Source organism: Zeugodacus cucurbitae, chromosome 6, assembly GCF_028554725.1.
Source record: "Zeugodacus cucurbitae isolate PBARC_wt_2022May chromosome 6, idZeuCucr1.2, whole genome shotgun sequence".
Lineage (NCBI taxonomy): Eukaryota > Metazoa > Arthropoda > Insecta > Diptera > Tephritidae > Zeugodacus > Zeugodacus cucurbitae.
The window spans coordinates 59,346,212-59,364,869 of record NC_071671.1 but is presented as its reverse complement, the minus strand read 5'-3'; the positions used below and the strand labels follow the sequence as shown (position 1 = coordinate 59,364,869).

Genomic DNA, 18,658 nt, shown 5'->3' with positions numbered 1-18,658 from the left:
TTTCTGGTAACAATAGAAAATCGTTATACGTACATATCGATTAACATATTTAATGTAGATCTTTTAATATTATTATCTATAGTCTTTAAAAATCTTAGTTTGTATTGCTTTATTCACTTTTTAGGAATAATAAAATGCACTTTTTATTCTTATATTGACTATATCGATTATTTAAAAATTTCGGGTTTCAATCCACACTTCTTCATTTCGACGCAAATAGAAAAAAGGTAGTCATAGCACTCAGACCTAAAATTAGTAAATAATTAAACATTTACCTAAATATAATTAAATGTTCACTTCTCATACATTGTTTTAGCTTTCTCCCAACTTTTACCCCAGACATATACACCATGACGTCGAACTAACACCGCACTACAACCGGGATACTTTAGCATAGCAGCATGCATGCTGTCTGCTAGATCTCGTTCAAATGGAGTATTCTCTATAATTGGCACAATCAGTTCTTCATCGTATCGTAGATAACGTTTCAAATTCTCATCATAGACACCCTGTAGAAATGAAAAAGATGTGGTTAGAAATATAATTCTGGAAGGAGCTGTAATGTAATCTGAATATGTACTTTAATCATTTCCAAATGTGTACAGCGGAATACTTCACCGGGCCATAATAAAGTCGCCATTACCGCGTGCTGTGAATGTGTATGTATCACAGCTTCCGCTCCTCTGTGCCGATAAGCCAGCATAAATAAGGGCGTACATTGACTCTTCGTTAGTCTAATAAAAAAATCATATGCTAAGTACATCTCTTGACACATTTTACAAAATATTACTTTTTAAAATCCGGTGGTAACATTATATCTTTTCCTTCCTCATCCTGTACGAATAAATCATCCGGTTGCATACGTTCCTTTTGTACTCCAGATGGTGCTATATAAATTTCGTTGCTATGCAAAATTCTTTTAAAACGGAAAACTCTTTAATTGATGTTATCACTTACTTATATTTAATACTCATGCCTCCACCGGTGCCAGTTACCCAACTATAAGTAATCATATTTATAAATTATTCTTGTTTTTTTTATTAATTTAGCCATTCCTTACCCAAGGTGGTAAAATTGCCGGCATAGTTCCGGTATTAGTTTTCTAGGATGGTCCTAGAAAGATATAATGAGAATTGCGTAAAATTAATACTATAAACTTTAAAATTACCTCTGGAAGATCTTTATATAAAGACATATTTCTTTCACCACTTTATATTCTTTAAATGATCTGACAGATTCTGATAAGACACTGACAAAGCGATAAGAAATTGTTGTAAAGAAGTAAACAATATGATTGTTGGCTGTTATTGGTTGTGGATTTTATTATCATGCAGTGCTGACAAACTATGAGCAGCTTTAAAAAGAACTGCCACTAAATAATATCCAACACGCGTTTTTTTATGAAAAACAAAATCAGTTATATTGTAGAAAAAGTAAAAAGTCAGTAATTACACTAAATTATAGTTATTATATAAATTATAGTTGCTGGTTTCATAAATCTTTTTAGTGCATTATTAACAGCTCTTCAATACAATTTCTTGTTAATTACTTGGTGGCAACGCAATTGGTAACACTATTATTTGGGACAGGCTGGCAAACGAAAGAAAATGATTTTAATTCGATTTTCGTTTTCGTGGTTTTCGCTAGCGTTCACTTAACGCAGACGTGTTTTTAATAAAATTTGCACAATTCCAGTGGAACAGTTGTAAAATAAAGTAGCAGGAATAAAATTTACACTGGAGATTACATCTTAACTGAAATTCAAGCAGTAAGTGGATATTTTTCGTAGAAAATAATTACCTGCTAATTGTGTATTAAAAGAATTGCATAAAGTTAGACGTGAAAAATTTGCCGGGGATTAATTGAATGACGTGCATATTAGGCATTTGTCGGTTGATTGCAAAGGGGAAGAGGATTTATGAAATTGCTATTTGGCAAAGGTGTCTTGTGAGTGCGGTAATTTTCGCTTAATATTGTTGGCATGACGCGTGCTTTCAAAGCGAAAAGTCAAAGTAATATCATCATGAAATTAGGCAATATGTATGTTAAAATGGAGAAATGTATAGTACAATACAATAAAGTAGCGGTCAGCAACAAAAAACAAAGTTCAGTTAACTAATGCCTAATTCATTAAAGGTGCCGGAACGGGTGCACCAAATGGTATAAATACAAATGCGTTGAAAAATACAGTGGAACTAATAGCACATATAAAGGCTCAAAAAGTAGACAATTGTACCTATCGTTATGTGTGCAATAACTCTGTTATTTAAGAAATTCAAAAATTTCTGGTGCTAGTGTCACAAACAGGAATTTAGGACCACTTTCGATTTCAATCAAATCGCTCATTAACATTTTGGTATGCAATGATTACGACATATAGCCGTGCTGCTTTGCACTACAAAAAAAAAAAACTCACTTGATAGTTGCTTTTGTTATTGATTTTACCCACTTTCTCTTCTGCAGTGCAGTGCTTCAAACCGTTATTGGTTAGCGTTCCAAAGCGAACGCAATAGAGAAATTTTTTAATACTTCGTCACTGTTTTGAATTTATTACTTAATAAACAGGTACATTACGAATATATATTAGTATACATACTTTTGTGCATATGTTGTATTGACTACATAAACAAAAATTTAATGTTAACGTGTGATTATTGCAGCTATTGGTAAGCCTTGACTCAGTGGGTAAAGCCAAATAATGGATTAAATTGCGCTGTACAGTGCAACATCGTTACAAAGTAGCAAAAACCAGAAATAAAACCTTAATACTTAACTATTTTTGCTATTTCATATATACATATCTATTGTATATATGAGTTATAAAATATGATATGCTTTTTTTAATAACGGTAAATTATTATTTTTACAGGCTTATTAAAGCTAACAACTTGTAATTTTCCTTTCGCCATTCTTTGGCACTTTGAAGGATATTATAGTTTTATATTAATTAATGAGAGAGTGTTTTTTACTTTTACGGATCGGAGACGAATAATTATTCGGCCAAGTACTATTCACAAGTCTAAAATATATACCTAATAAACTTTTTGTTTACTTTTGAATTTTCTCAGGACGTTGTTAATAATAATTGCATGTCAAACTCCGTGAATTAATTATTTTATATTGGCATTTATTTTGTTAGTAATTTGTCTATTGTTAAGTTAATAAGCTTTACTTTGTATTTCCAGCATGTCACCTCTATTCACCCTTTAAAATTTGTTGTCGCATTCACATTAGATTTACTTTTCTTAAATGCTGGGGGGAAATCAATTTTAAGAATATATTTTAAATGTACATTTAACTTACATATGCATATTTGTACAAATCGATTAATATTATTATGGAAATATAAATATGTATACGTATGTACACACATTCGTTGTATACATTTGCTTTGAATAAGGTATTGATAACGTAGTGCTATGTGAACCTGGAACATTTGAAGGTTGTTGCAAAAAATGTGTAGTTGAACACCTTTCATACATTCTATTCATACTGTGTTACTTATATGCTTGTTATTATAGATTTTTATGCACATAAATTTGTTGTAAATATACATAGTAAAATAAAAATAGGTTTAGATTCTAAGATTGTTCAGCCAGCTGTCAAGCTTGTTAATATTCTATAGTACACGTTAACCTTCTTCAGCTTTCATAAGTGTCTTACAATTTGCATTGAACAAAGTATTTTGATGACCTTCGAAATTTATCTAGATTCACTTTTTTTTGAAAGGAAAATGTATTGTCTCCCAACAATGTCATATTACAAATACAACTGCATAATTTTCGAGCGGTTTGTTTAAAATGTAAATTTTTATCTTTCACGACTATTTGTTTGCAAGTGAATTCTTGTAATGAAAAAAAATCTTTACACAAAGTCTTTCGAAATCAGCCTAAAACCAGTAAGACTAATAAACTTACATGTTAATTTTCAAAAATATTTTTCGGTTATTAAAATAGCTACGAGAATTTCAGGCAAAACACTTGACAGCAATTCTGAACACACTTTCATTGAAAATATCTCACCGCTCCCTGTATATAGCATGTGGGGAAGTTCATAAGGGCAAATCGATCACACTTTTGCTAAGCGCTTGCTCATAAAAAGTAAAACGCTTGACTTCGGCACCACGCCATCACTTTAACTCGCAACATTAATTCATACACAGATACACCGGTTCACAAGTTTTGCAATTTAAGAGCGCGCCAGCATCTTTCACAAAATATATCACGCCATATGCATGGAGACACTTTGAGTATTCACATTACTAACTTCACATGAGTTTGTATGTATGTATGTACACATGAGTATTTATGAATAATTTAAAACACAAATTTATATAGTTAGCCAATTAACAAAAAAATATCAAGCGTCTCTATGACATACTTCTGTGTACGTACGCGTACATGTTTTATAAATACGTCAATATATATTTCTATTCGATGCGATCTAATCAAATTGGAATAAAATCTGTGATCGTATATATTCATATGTATATTTATATATATATACATACATATGTACATGTATGTATGGTGATATCAGTACACAATGCGATCAGAAAGAATGATCAGCGGCGATCATTACGTCGGCGTGCGGCTATGTCGTGGACATTCGCTCTCACACATGAGTAGTAACAGCTGAAACAGTTGTTTTCATTGTACCTGTTACTTTCAGTTGATTTTAGTTCTCGCCTGACGCGCTCGTGAAACGGTTGTTTGGTGGCTCTAGCAAAATAAATTTGCAATTATATTGTGTGCCAAGTGAGCTAGTTGTCATTGTTATTAAACGGCACCGGTTTCATTCGAAAATAATACAAAAGACAAAAAAAAAAAAAACAAAAATAATAAGGTATATGGCGCGATTTTAATGGTGCTTTTTTGCGCTTGACCATTCAGTGTTTGCTCTTATGAATAAACTGGTTTCTACAGTATATGTAAATGTGGTAGATGCAGGATATTGCTCAAAAATATATAAATTTATATATATTTATATATAATTAATAATAATTATTAATATTAAAAAAAAAGAAATATTTTTCAATTTATATAAAAACAAGTATTTACTACTTATAACATAGCAGTAACAGTAAATTTTTTCTTCTGAAATCAATTATTAATTCTAGCCTAAAATTCACAAATTAAAATATATTTCTCAAATTAAAAAAAAAAACTAAATTAAATGCCAATAATTCTCTTAAAAATAAGCATACATATAATATATGCCCACTGCAACACTGACCTATCTCATTCCGATTAAACCGAAATGTCATAAAAGTGATTATCAAAATTTCACTGCTTATTAATTTATACATATACATATATTTATACATACACATACCAAACATTCCTCTAATTTCAACCTTTCTTTTTTATTTTTTAGCCAGCGAAAATATTGTTTATTAAAGAGAAACATTTCCTGATAACAAAGTCACAAACATGTCTGCCAAAGCCATTTCCGAAGCCACTGGCAAAGATATATTGAATCGATTTTTGAATGTGAATGGTGCATCCGGTGCAGCACAATGTCGTTTTGCAACAGTCAATACTGGAACGGATTGGGCACAATTGACCGCACAAAATCCTTGGCTGTTGGATACGGTAAGTACTACATGAAGTGTAAGCATTTCTTTATTATTTATTGCTAAATTAAAAAAAAAAATTAATCGTCTTACTTTCCATATACTCCATAGCACTGGCTTCGAACTACATACTCGTACATACATATATTTCACTAAACGATTATACTATATATGTATATTTCTTAATTATGATTTGCTCAGACACATATTCGTCTTTGAACTTGAACTCTACCGGCTAAAAATGTTTATGTGCCATTTATTCGGAAACGCCATTAAACATTTCAAACACAAAATACTTGAAAGCGACCAGTTTGTATGCATGTATGTGTGTGAGCACATATTCTCGCAAACACCACATGGTTGCGTGGAAAATTATTATGCTACCGTTATACTGATTAGATTATTTAAAATTGGAGATGATTAATTTCAACTTGTGGCTGCACTGATTAACAGATTTTTAATTGGCGGATCTATTGATAAGGCGACTACGTGTACACAAAACAGTATTGTATCAGGCTTTTTATTAATAGTCCACACTCATTATCTGCTGACAATATAACTATTAATATTTTCTGGTTGACATATATACATACGTACGTACGTATTGATGATAGCAGAACGCTTCAAACACTTGATTGTGTAGTATTTATGCACAATCGCCAAACTGTATAATGTTATCGTATGAGCACCTCTTAGTCATAGATTCAAAATTTGAAGCAATTTTTAGAAATCACGTGGTGGTTTTGCATGTACTGAATGTTTTTGCTGTAAAGACTCAGTGCTTTGGTGCCTCACTTAAGATTTCTATTAATCGAAATTAACAAAATTGTTTTATCACAATTTTTGAGTGGCCACCTACTGGTCTTGCTCAATTGCTTTCATTTAGTGTTTTTCAAGTTATTCCAGTGCAAATTGTACGTCATTTATATAAACACTTACACTTGATAAGTTGACAAATTTACGTGTTGGTGTTTCGTTGGCAGCACCTCCCACTAATTATTCAATATTAGCAGTGTGTGTCATTTGTGTACACAAGTTATACAAATTAATAGAGAGAAACTGTGCGGTATATATAAATATTTATGTGTATGAATTTACATACATATATGCCTACGTCATACATCATGCAATGTGGATGCTTCCGTTTTTGTTTATATTTACTTTAACGTGACTTTAATACGTAGCATCAAAGTTCTCCTTCTCTTCTCCATATTTCTCTAATGTATTTCTGTTACTTTAATATTTGCACGCTTTTAATGACTACACATGGATAAGTTTGCCAGCACATATACATACTATACTATATAAATATGTATTTGTGTGTGAGTTCTACACTTTTATGATTATTCTTTTCGTTTAGTTTGTGTGCGCCGAGGTGGCCTGATGTTGTTTACTTGTGACGTCAGGTGAATTGCAATAAATAGCACAGCGAAAAAATGAATCGTTTACAATTGTGTACGCGAAGCCGGCATTTCTTTCAAGTGTTGAAAAGTATTTACTTTTACATTGATTGATAGATTTATTTACATTTCAATATCGCTGTATTAGTTATTATATTTTTGTTATTTAAACATTAATTTTATCAAACTTTTAATTAGTTCTGCAATTCCATTTTTATTTTTGCCATAAAAGTAGTTGATATAATTTTATGGTGTTTTGTTGAACCGTTTATGATATTTATGATGGAATATTTTTGCACTTCCTTATGAATACATTAGGTGACAATGCCACATTTGCAATTTGTGTTAGCTTTTCCACATCTGCGTCTTTTCATTGTCAATATTTAAACAAGTTCAAAGGTCATTTGAGTAAATATTTGAATAGCTATAAGTAAATAACCTTTGTTTCCGCTTACACCGCACATACATATGCGCATGTGTGTACGCGCAAACGTGTTCATACATTTACATACAAACAAATAACAAGGCTTTCATTCACTTTCTCTGCCGTTACGGGAAGTACACGTGTAGCAAACTTATGCTAACTTGTAGTATACATTTACATTCACATATATGTATTTATGTATTTGGCAAAATTATTATATATATTTCCTTTAATTGTAATTGCAGCCACTAGTTGTGAAACCGGATCAATTGATTAAGCGCCGTGGCAAATTGGGTTTAATCGGTGTAAAGAAAAACTACGAGCAAGTTAAGGAATGGATTGGCGAACGTATTAACAAAGATCAGAAAATTGGTAATGCTGTGGGCAAATTGCGTAACTTCATAATTGAACCATTTGTGCCGCATGATGAGGTGAGTGACAGTTAATTAAAAAAAAAAAAAATGGATTAATTTTCATTATTTTTATTTAATTTATTCATTACAGTCCGAAGAGATGTATGTCTGCATCTATTCGCATCGCAGTGCCGACACTATACTCTTCTACCATCAAGGTGGTGTTGATATCGGCGATGTGGACGCAAAAGCCTTGAAGTTGGATGTGTTGGTGAACAATGAAACGTCCGTTGAGGAAATTACCGCAAAATTGTTGGTGCATGTCGCTGATGCGGCCACCAAACAGCGTATCGCTAATTTCATATATGCTCTGTACAAAGCTTATGTTGATCTTTACTTCACCTATTTGGAAATCAATCCTTTGGTTGTGACTAAAAACAGTATGTACATTTTGGATTTGGCTGCCAAATTGGATTCAACGGCCGATTTCATATGCCGTCCAAAGTGGGGTGATGTTGATTATCCACCACCATTTGGACGTGATGCTTATCCCGAAGAGGCGTACATAGCCGATTTGGATGCCAAGAGTGGCGCTTCATTGAAGGTATGCTTTTGTTTTACAGTGAAACGTGGTTATTGTACTTCACATTAATGTTTCATTAAACAGCTGACAATATTGAATCGTAATGGTCGCATTTGGACTATGGTAGCCGGTGGTGGCGCCAGTGTCATTTACTCGGATACAATTTGTGATTTGGGCGGCGCTTCCGAATTGGCCAACTATGGTGAATACAGTGGTGCACCATCAGAGCAGCAAACGTACGAATATGCCAAGACAATTTTGACACTGATGACATCGTCACCAAAACATCCCGACGGCAAAGTGCTTATCACTGGTGGTGGCATTGCCAATTTTACAAATGTTGCTGCAACCTTCCGTGGTATAATAACGGCCCTGCGAGAATTCCAACCCAAACTGGTCGAACACAATGTGTCGATATTCGTGCGTCGTGCCGGCCCCAATTATCAAGAAGGTTTGCGCAAGATGCGCGAATTCGGCTCCTCACTTGGCATTCCATTGCATGTGTTTGGACCAGAGACACATATGACGGCGATTTGTGGCATGGCGTTGGGTAAACGACCCATTCCACAAACCGCCACAGCGGAATTCTCCACGGCCAATTTTCTACTGCCCGGCGGTCAGCAAGCACAATCTGAGTTGAAGGCGTCAGAGAGCGCGGTGAGCAATAATGGCGGTAAGTTGACATTTCATTTTATTTCTTATTGTTTGCATTGAATAAAAATCTTTCAAAATGCGTACTAAATCGTATAAAAAATGCTAACTGGTTTATTTCTTGTTTACAAGAAATTCATAATTCGTTGCTGAATAAGTGCGCTTGGAAGATTTTGCATGGTTCAACACAACATATTGGTGTTTTCTGTTTATTTGTTTTCATGAAAATCTTATTTTGGCATGAAAATTTATTTATTTCTGATCACTTAAATTATATTAAATTATACAAGTTAGTTTTTGTTTGTTGCATTAAAAACACCGAACATTTCATTTTTCATACAAAATGGATTGCAATTGGAACTTGAAAAATTACCAACGCGAAATATTTTATTAATTTTTTTTTTCGCTGACGTACAAAAAAAAAAGTGTGCGTAACGGCGAAACTGTAAGACGTACTAAAATCGCTTATTTTATCATGAGTGTTTATTATTTATTATGTTTTGGTTTTATTAAATATGTTTATTTGGTCAGCAACATTTTTTTTATTTATTTATTTTTTTTTTTAATCTTACACCAGGCATATCCTTTATCTAACCATAGAATGTAATATCTACCAATTAATAACGTATTTTTAAACATATTTTCTATATTCTTGTATGTATCCTCTACGTCCGTCCTCATGTATGTATGTATAATTGGTTATCCTGCTCAACATCACCACCACCACCACCAAAATATCCGAACCACCACCACCACCATTACTGCCACAACATATAAACCTTGATTTAAAAACCATTATATATATTATTTGGGTAAAAATATACGTTTTTTAAATATTATATTGACGTCGCAACAATTAAACAACCTCATATTGTTATATCTATTGTTGTTGTTTCTCCATCGAAAACGTCACGAAATTTCTATAAACGTGGCTGGAAAAACGTCAACGTAAATGACATAAACCGAAACCGTTATATGTTATTATATAACGTATGCAATGCTATGTGTTTGTGCTCGTGTGTGTTTGCCTGTTCTTGTGCATCTATCCCGCCTCACGCCTCACGTTCATAACTCAAAAACAAAAAAAAAACAATCCAAAAAACGTCCTGATATACGGTCTCTATCCTGCTCGAAATCAACTGCAATCAAATACATTCGTTGTCGTTATCGAAATCAAAACCATTTAAGGTATAGGTTCATCACCACAATCGATTAAACTACCACCTATTTCGGCAGATGACTCTTTTGCAAATGACACTGTGCCCAACAATGCCGCAAATGCGCATGCGCGTAGTTTTTTCAGCAACAAAACGAAAGCCATCGTCTGGGGCATGCAGCAACGTGCTGTACAATCGATGCTCGACTTCGATTTCATTTGCAGGTGAGTAATATATATGGCCAGCCAAGTACATACAACTAATAAATATATATTTTAATAATAAATGTTAATAACTGTTTTCTTTTTTCTTTCATTTACTATCTAGACGTGATGAACCGTCCGTTGTCGCTATGGTATATCCCTTCACAGGTGATCACAAGCAAAAGTACTATTGGGGTCACAAAGAGATCCTGATTCCAGTTTATAAGAAAATGTCCGATGCCGTTAAGAATCACAAAGATGTTGATGTAATGGTGAATTTCGCTTCATTGCGTTCAGCTTACGAATCCACATTGGAGGTGTTGGATTTCCCACAGATTCGTACCGTAGCCATCATTGCTGAGGGTATACCAGAAAATATGACACGTAAACTAATTGTGGCCGCTGATAAGAAAGGCGTTTCCATTATTGGACCTGCCACTGTGGGTGGTGTGAAACCGGGCTGTTTCAAAATCGGTAACACCGGTGGCATGTTGGACAACATTTTGCACTCGAAACTCTATCGTCCCGGCAGTGTGGCATATGTGTCTCGTTCCGGCGGTATGTCGAACGAATTGAACAATATTGTCTCAAAGGCTACCGATGGTGTGCTCGAAGGCATTGCAATTGGTGGCGATCGCTACCCAGGCTCCACATTCATGGATCACATTTTACGCTATCAGGCTGATCCAGAGGCTAAGCTGATTGTGTTGTTGGGTGAGGTGGGCGGCACCGAGGAATATGAGGTGTGCGCTGCGCTCAAGGACGGACGCATAAATAAACCTTTGGTTGCCTGGTGCATAGGCACTTGCGCTAGTATGTTCACTTCTGAGGTACAATTCGGTCATGCAGGTTCATGTGCCAACTCAGATCGCGAAACAGCATCTGCTAAGAACAAGGCATTGCGTGAGGCTGGTGCCTATGTGCCCGACTCTTTCGACTCGTTGGGTGATCTAATTCAGCAAGTGTACGCCGAATTGGTGAAATCGGGACGCATCGTGCCCAAAGAGGAAGTACCACCACCTACCGTGCCAATGGACTACTCGTGGGCACGTGAATTGGGTCTGATTCGTAAGCCTGCCTCCTTTATGACGTCCATTTGTGATGAACGTGGCCAAGAATTGTTATACGCTGGTATGCCCATTAGTGAAGTGCTCAACAAGGATGTGGGTATCGGCGGTGTTGTATCGCTATTGTGGTTCCAACGTTGTCTGCCACCATACGTTTGCAAATTCTTCGAAATGTGCTTAATGGTGACTGCTGATCATGGACCCGCAGTTTCGGGTGCGCACAACACTATTGTCTGTGCACGTGCCGGCAAAGACTTGGTGTCGTCCGTAGTCAGTGGCTTGTTGACAATTGTAAGTTCACGCCTTTTAGCCGGAAGAAATTGAAAATAATTATTTAAATTACTAAATTACTCTTTCCTAATTTTAGGGTGATCGTTTCGGTGGTGCACTTGATGGTTCTGCCCGTCAATTCTCTGAGGCCTACGACTCCAATTTACATCCCATGGACTTTGTCAATCAAATGCGCAAAGATGGCAAACTTATTATGGGTATTGGTCATCGTGTGAAATCGATAAACAATCCCGATGTGCGTGTTAAAATCATTAAGGAATTCGTTTTGGAGAATTTCCCAGCTGCTCCTCTGCTGCGATACGCACTTGAAGTGGAGAAAATCACCACAAGCAAGAAGCCAAATTTGATTTTGAATGTGGATGGTGTTATTGCTACCAGTTTTGTTGATATGTTGCGCAATTGCGGCTCATTCACGAGGTGAGTTGAGTGATGGGTTTAGCGAAATGTCTTAGACATGCTTAAGATATTTAAGATTTTAGTTATTTAAATACTAAAATTAATGTGTTTATTTTTCACTTATCTCTTTGCAGTGAGGAAGCGCAGGAGTACATTAACATCGGTGCGATTAATTCCCTATTCGTGCTGGGTCGCAGTATAGGCTTCATCGGTCACTACATGGACCAGAAGCGTCTGAAGCAGGGTCTATACCGTCATCCTTGGGATGATATCTCTTATGTTATGCCCGAACAATTCAATTAAATTCCTTAAGGGATTACAGAAATTAATTGAATGATCTATAACACATATTCAAAAACAAAAACCCTTTGTAATTGCGAACTTACATGATAATTATGCTCACATTAACAGAAAGCTTAAGTACCTTAATATGTATCTATAACCGCATATTTAGTACAAGTGTATGTACATACTTAAGATTATGTATATATATACTATATATATAAACAGATGTGTGGTAGGAATATGCATGCAATTACGAAATCATTTATGAACACACACAAACACACTCCAGTAAGTTTAACTTAAAGTTGTTAACATTTAATGAAGATTATTAGTAAAGCAAACAAAAATTTACAATCCATATTGAAACTGTTTTAGGTTTAGCATTTTTTCAAGTGCATTTTTTATACGTTTTCTTCATTAATTTGTGACTTGATGATTTAAAATACTTTCCACACCTTGTTATTAACCCCCTTTTTTATAATTAATATACTTATAATTAGGATCATGATATGAAAAATAAGTGGTATAACACCATGCATAGTTGTGTGAAATGTAAAATTGTTTTGGATCTTTTGGTATCATTATTTCAGTTTGTACAATAATTTTATAAATTAAAGATTAAAATATTATTAATAAATAAATAAATGATTTGCTTAGGTTAAATAAAAGCAATGAAAATGACTTATTGTAAACTAATTAAATATGTTTATTGAATTGCTACACCCAAAGTGGTATTTATTGGCAGATCTAAAGGGTGATTTTTTAAGAGCTTGATAACTTTTAAAAAAAAAAAACGCATAAAATTTGCAAAATCTCATCGGTTCTTTATTTGAAACGTTAGATTGGTTCATGACATTTACTTTTTGAAGATAATTTCATTTAAATGTTGACCGCGGCTGCGTCTTAGGTGGTCCATTCGGAAAGTCCAATTTTGGGCAACTTTTTCGAGCATTTCGGCCGGAATAGCCCGAATTTCTTCGGAAATGTTGTCTTCCAAAGCTGGAATAGTTGCTGGCTTATTTCTGTAGACTTTAGACTTGACGTAGCCCCACAAAAAATAGTCTAAAGGCGTTAAATCGCATGATCTTGGTGGCCAACTTACGGGTCCATTTCTTGAGATGAATTGTTCTCCGAAGTTTTCCCTCAAAATGGCCATAGAATCGCGAGCTGTGTGGCATGTAGCGCCATCTTGTTGAAACCACATGTCAACCAAGTTCAGTTCTTCCATTTTTGGCAACAAAAAGTTTGTTAGCATCGAACGATAGCGATCGCCATTCACCGTAACGTTGCGTCCAACAGCATCTTTGAAAAAATACGGTCCAATGATTCCACCAGCGTACAAACCACACCAAACAGTGCATTTTTCGGGATGCATGGGCAGTTCTTGAACGGCTTCTGGTTGCTCTTCACCCCAAATGCGGCAATTTTGCTTATTTACGTAGCCATTCAACCAGAAATGAGCCTCATCGCTGAACAAAATTTGTCGATAAACACATTTCGAACCGAACACTGATTTTGGTAATAAAATTCAATGATTTGCAAGCGTTGCTCGTTAGTAAGTCTATTCATGATGAAATGTCAAAGCATACTGAGCATCTTTCTCTTTGACACCATGTCTGAAATCCCACGTGATCTGTCAAATACTAATGCATGAAAATCCTAACCTCAAAAAAATCACCCGTTACTATTGTATATCATAATACAAGTTATTCGAACTATGTATGTATGTATTGAATGCACCATGCACTTGTTAATATTATGTATTTTTGTATGCTCAATTAAATGCTATGAGGTCCATTTATGAATATTAGCAAAGGTTGCAATGTAAAGTTCCGTTAATTGGGGATTTTAGACCGGTGCAATTGCAGCAACAATTTTGGGTAGACACGAGTTCTTTTGCACTGAATTTATGCACACAGTTTTTTGCTGAATAAAAAATTATTGCTAATTCGCAAAGCTATTCAAATCAATGAAACACAATATTCGAAAATAAATATTGAGGTTTAGGAGTAAATATACATAAATAAATGTATGCCATGTATGTAGAACAAAATGTTGATTTTTTTTGAACGGTTATCATCTCCAGTTTGTTGGCTTAAGCCGGTATGAGCAAGTAAGTAACGACTACTAAGGTAAATATGCAGGATAGAATATTATACGTTCAAAAACAGCAGCAACAAACCCAGAAACTGCTTAGAGCTCCTTTTACAACCTTCTTACTCGATTATTCACAAGAGTTATGCGGTATCAGATATTTCATGTGGGTCTCCAATAAATGTTTATAAAACCCACATTATCACTAAATTGTTATAAAAACCAAAAAAATTTAATATTTTTGTACACATTTCGTGTCTTTTTTTAATTGTATTCAAAATGTAGACGCATATCTCTTACAAATACTTACAATCAAAAAGTAACTACATAGATAACTCGCAATAGGTATCGCCAGAAATATAAAACCCTACTATTTTACCGCCATAAGCAAATTAAATTACAAATTCCAAAAACAAAACAAAAAAACAAATTACTTAATGTAAATTGTAACAAGGCTTTACCATCATGAAAACGGCATATGTGGCACAACCGTTTTGGTTACAATATTGACTTGAGAGCCTCTATGGGCATTGAGTAAATCAAACTCCTTTTTTGTTCACTTTCGTATCTTCATCTCATGCGACGCATTTTACGTTCAAGTTTACGTTGCTTTTTCTCATCCAATTCGGGTTCTTGCTCAGCTGCATTACGCTGTGATAACCAGGGCTGTATAACGCTGCCCCACAACATCCATAAGGCGCGGAATGGTGCCAAAAGGAATAGGTACCAGAAGTAATTAGATAAGAGGGACAAGAGCAGTGTTCCAGATGTTAATATTATTAAATCTTTAACATTTCTGCGAATAAATGTATTACATTAGTCAGTAAATATTTTTTGTTTTTGAATCACACATGACTTACTCCGCTATGCCGCCCTCCATATTCAAGTCATTTCCGGAATCGAGTATGCTACCGTTTTCAGAGTATTTTGGTCTTGACATGAAAACCATGAATTGAACCGAAGCGGCTAAGGTTAGTACGGCTATGAAACCCATAATCTGCAAGTATTTCAAAAGAGCACGAGTTATTTTAAGTTTATAAAACATTAAATATATTATGTGTACATACATACCACTGTTATTTTGCTGAGTCCGAAAAATACCAAGTCTAACAAAACCATGGCTGCGGTACTGCCAATAGCCATATTTCTGTAAAAGTTTAGTGTGGCCTTATTCTCCTCCACAATCTGTTTTGCACCTTTTGTGCCTTGTTTACCCTTTGGTTGTGGCTAAAAAATCGAAATTTGGTTACACCCATTATGCCTTAATACATTGTATTGATTAGTTGTGTCTTATAGTACTTACCGCCATTGTGCTCCTAATTATTATCCTGTAAAACTAATTTTCTAATTAAAATACTTTCTACCAAAAATTGGATGCTTAATAAAGCTACTTCTTTCTTATTGGTTAAGTACAAAATCCCATTCGTACAAGGTGTACGAGCGTTTGTGACGCGTCAACAAATTGCCGAATAATGACAACTACTTGTCAGCTGCTTCTTATTGGTTTTGTTTGTTATCGATAAGAAATATCGATTAATTTTAACTGAATTTTCCGTTAATTTCAATTTTATTTGTTCAAACACAAGTACTTGCTAATATTTAAATAGTGATACATTTTTAAGCACATTTATATTTATATAATCTATGAATTTAAGCTCGTAAACTTAATTATAAACTGTATTTCAACTAAGAATTTAAAATTTTTGTAAAAATTTTTAAAAGCCATTGCAAATTACAGTTTTTTGAAACATTTAAAACAAAACGAAAAATATTGGAACCGGAATTTTGGTAAGAACTTGTTTCTAATCGTCGAGATTTTTTGTACATCTGCATTCCATAAAATTGGACACCGCCTCTATAATGTGACGCGCTGAAATGCCAAATTTATCTATGAGCACCACTGGTGGACCAGAGCGTGGCACATGCGGTACATGTAAATGCTTCACCTCCACATTGCGTTCCATAGCAAGCGCACTTAGTACAGCCTCACCCAGACCGCCTTCTTGGTAGTGATCCTCAACCACAATGATGCGCCCACCACATGCACGTGCATTTGCCATTATCAGTCCGGCATCTAGCGGTTTTATAGTGAAAGGATCAATAACACGTACTTTTACGCCAACCTTCTCCAGATCTGCGGCGGCAGAGAGACATTCATATAGCGTTACACCCGCACCGACTAGTAGCACTTTATCCTTGCGTGATTGTTTTATCACTTTACCAATGCCCACTTGGAACACCTCCTCGTTTTTGTAAATAACAGCTGTACTTGGTCTGGAGGTGCGTATGAAGCAGATACCTGGCGTATTTGCCGCCAATTCCACGGCGCGTTCACAGCTGACCGCATCCGATGGATAGAATACGGTGCTACCTGGTATTGCACGAAACATGGCAATATCCTCGAGAGCCATTTGTGAGGGCCCGTCCTCGCCGATACTTACGCCACAATGCGAACCACAGAAATTGGCGTTAGTCTGTGAGATAGCACCCATGCGAAGTTGATCGAAAGCTCGTGTTAGGAATGCGGCAAAGGTGGACGCAAAAGCGATTGTGCGATTACGGCACGTGGCACCAATGGCTACCCCAACCAGATTTTGCTCTGCTATGTAACATTCGATGAAACGATCAGGAAATTCTTGTTTCAGTTTCTCCGAATAAGTGGAGTTCTTTGTATCGCCATCCAATGCAATAACACGATCACAGACAGCTGCCATTTTGGCCAGCGCTTTACCATAGGCGACACGTGTTGCCACTTGTTCGCCCAGTGTGTATTCTGGTGCGCAGCACAGTTTGATATTATTTATATTGACCTCAGGTACTGTCATGCCATCATTAGATTTTGGTGTTAACGACACTGGGCATGGTGCACGATTGACAATCGCGTATTCTAGTTTTCTTATAACTTCACATGCCTTATCACCCAACGGTTTACCATGCCAATTCTCTTCATCTTCAATTCCGGGAAATCCTTTACCTTTAAATGTTTTCGCAATGACGGCCGTCGGCTTGCCTTTAGTACTGGCTGCCTTTTCAAAGGCATTTATCAGTTCTTCAATATTGTGACCGTCCACAACAATTGCATTGAAACCGAATGCATCCAAACGTTTTTCATACACTTCCATATTGTGTTGTAGCTGTGTCGGATCAGATTGACCTAAGCGATTGACATCAAATATCACACAAAGATTATCTAAATCATAAAAACTGGCAAAATTTAAAGACTCCCATATTGAACCCTCTGCCGATTCACCATCACCGACGATACAGTATATCCTATTTTAAAGTATTATCGCATTAGTAAAAAAAACCGTGATTAGTTAAAACCTATTACCTATAATCGCTTTTATCAATATTCTTGCCAACATATGCCATACCCGATGCCACCGCTACACCTTGACCCAAAGAGCCGGTGCCAACATCAATAAAATTTAAACGCGGTGTAGGATGCCCCTCAAGGTCGGAATCAAATTTACGTAGATTTAGCAGTTCATCGGTAGGAAAGAGTCCAGCTTCCGCCCATGCCGCATAGAGTATAGGCGCAGCATGCCCTTTCGAGAGTATGAGTCGATCACTAGCCGGATTGCGTGGTTCTTGAATGTCCAAACGCATTACTTTAAAAAACAATACTGCAAGTATATCGGCTATCGATGAGCACGATGTGGGATGGCTGTGTAAAGATTAATAATAAGGAATTTTATTCTTTTTATTAAGCCGTTGGAAAGCTGGATTTATTCTTTTCAAGAGTTCTCTATGCATTATATGTACCCTGATTTGGATGCCTGTGTTGCCCGAATTGCGTGTAAACGCAAACGATTCGCTATATCTTGCAGCTCTTGAATTCGTTCCGGATCAATTGATGTTGTTGGTTGCTTGGGCAACTCGCCCATTGATGTTGTTGGTAGCTTGGGCAACTCGACGATTGCTACGACAACTGCTTCAATTTCAGGCGTTTCTTCACTCATGACGTATGGAATACTATTATTTGAGTTAAAATTTGTATTATAAATTTGTTTGATTAATCAAAAAGTATTTTTTTTTTTGTTTAAAATAATTTTGTTAAATTTTTTCCTCCTGTTTTGATTGATTGATTTATATGTAACGTTTAAACAAGTAATAAAGATTGATCCGCATTCAAATTTTCAGTTGCATATTTTTAAAAATATATTTATTTGTTTTTTT

General features: G+C 35.4%; 4 protein-coding genes across 7 annotated transcripts; 1 reads left to right on the top strand and 3 right to left on the bottom strand.

The window, feature by feature from the left end:
* Positions 1 to 92: 92 nt before the first annotated feature.
* Positions 93 to 1,322, bottom strand: LOC105217551 (probable methylthioribulose-1-phosphate dehydratase). Its single transcript, XM_011192609.3, has 7 exons — positions 1,169 to 1,322; positions 1,061 to 1,113; positions 958 to 999; positions 791 to 904; positions 581 to 734; positions 307 to 509; positions 93 to 246 (listed from the first exon to the last, which is right to left on the bottom strand). The coding sequence occupies exons 1-7, from the start codon at positions 1,193 to 1,195 to the stop codon at positions 168 to 170; spliced, it is 672 nt and encodes a 223-aa protein (XP_011190911.1). The 5' UTR covers positions 1,196 to 1,322; the 3' UTR covers positions 93 to 167.
* Positions 1,323 to 1,609: 287 nt separating this feature from the next.
* Positions 1,610 to 14,438, top strand: LOC105217548 (ATP-citrate synthase). 4 transcript variants are annotated; one of them, XM_054232791.1, is made up of 9 exons: positions 1,610 to 1,768; positions 5,377 to 5,594; positions 7,645 to 7,830; positions 7,904 to 8,356; positions 8,420 to 9,008; positions 10,223 to 10,367; positions 10,471 to 11,704; positions 11,781 to 12,121; positions 12,235 to 14,438. In XM_054232791.1, exons 2-9 carry the CDS (start codon positions 5,433 to 5,435, stop codon positions 12,401 to 12,403), a joined length of 3,279 nt encoding a protein of 1,092 aa, XP_054088766.1. In that variant the 5' UTR covers positions 1,610 to 1,768; positions 5,377 to 5,432; the 3' UTR covers positions 12,404 to 14,438. The 4 variants fall into 4 exon arrangements, with proteins under 4 accessions (XP_054088766.1, XP_054088765.1, XP_011190904.1 ...); XM_054232790.1 differs by having other exon boundaries at positions 10,181 to 10,367; XM_011192602.3 differs by having other exon boundaries at positions 10,175 to 10,367.
* Positions 14,439 to 14,710: 272 nt separating this feature from the next.
* Tmem208_1 (transmembrane protein 208) lies at positions 14,711 to 15,936 on the bottom strand. The gene is made up of 4 exons (XM_011192601.3): positions 15,783 to 15,936; positions 15,551 to 15,706; positions 15,340 to 15,476; positions 14,711 to 15,275 (listed from the first exon to the last, which is right to left on the bottom strand). The coding sequence occupies exons 1-4, from the start codon at positions 15,786 to 15,788 to the stop codon at positions 15,050 to 15,052; spliced, it is 525 nt and encodes a 174-aa protein (XP_011190903.1). The 5' UTR covers positions 15,789 to 15,936; the 3' UTR covers positions 14,711 to 15,049.
* A 93-nt stretch (positions 15,937 to 16,029) lies between these two features.
* Positions 16,030 to 18,596, bottom strand: Tktl2_0 (transketolase-like protein 2). The gene is made up of 3 exons (XM_011192600.3): positions 18,245 to 18,596; positions 17,811 to 18,146; positions 16,030 to 17,752 (listed from the first exon to the last, which is right to left on the bottom strand). The coding sequence occupies exons 1-3, from the start codon at positions 18,439 to 18,441 to the stop codon at positions 16,282 to 16,284; spliced, it is 2,004 nt and encodes a 667-aa protein (XP_011190902.1). The 5' UTR covers positions 18,442 to 18,596; the 3' UTR covers positions 16,030 to 16,281.
* Between the last annotated feature and the right edge of the window lie 62 nt (positions 18,597 to 18,658).

Coding starts and splice junctions, on each gene's coding strand:
- LOC105217551 (XM_011192609.3), bottom strand. CDS start 1,195: ATGTCTTTATATAAAGATCTTCCAGAG. Junction 1,114..1,168: donor TATATAAAGATCTTCCAGAG/GTAATTTTAAAG, acceptor ATATCTTTCTAG/GACCATCCTAGAAAACTAAT. Junction 905..957: donor GGCATGAGTATTAAATATAA/GTAAGTGATAAC, acceptor AATTTTGCATAG/CAACGAAATTTATATAGCAC.
- LOC105217548 (XM_011192602.3), top strand. CDS start 5,433: ATGTCTGCCAAAGCCATTTCCGAAGCCACTGGCAAAGATATATTGAAT. Junction 5,595..7,644: donor ATCCTTGGCTGTTGGATACG/GTAAGTACTACA, acceptor TTGTAATTGCAG/CCACTAGTTGTGAAACCGGA. Junction 10,368..10,470: donor GACTTCGATTTCATTTGCAG/GTGAGTAATATA, acceptor TTTACTATCTAG/ACGTGATGAACCGTCCGTTG.
- Tmem208_1 (XM_011192601.3), bottom strand. Junction 15,477..15,550: donor GACTCAGCAAAATAACAGTG/GTATGTATGTAC, acceptor AAATACTTGCAG/ATTATGGGTTTCATAGCCGT. Junction 15,276..15,339: donor ATGGAGGGCGGCATAGCGGA/GTAAGTCATGTG, acceptor ATTTATTCGCAG/AAATGTTAAAGATTTAATAA.
- Tktl2_0 (XM_011192600.3), bottom strand. CDS start 18,441: ATGAGTGAAGAAACGCCTGAAATTGAAGCAGTTGTCGTAGCAATCGTC. Junction 18,147..18,244: donor ACACAGGCATCCAAATCAGG/GTACATATAATG, acceptor ATCTTTACACAG/CCATCCCACATCGTGCTCAT. Junction 17,753..17,810: donor ATTGATAAAAGCGATTATAG/GTAATAGGTTTT, acceptor ACTTTAAAATAG/GATATACTGTATCGTCGGTG.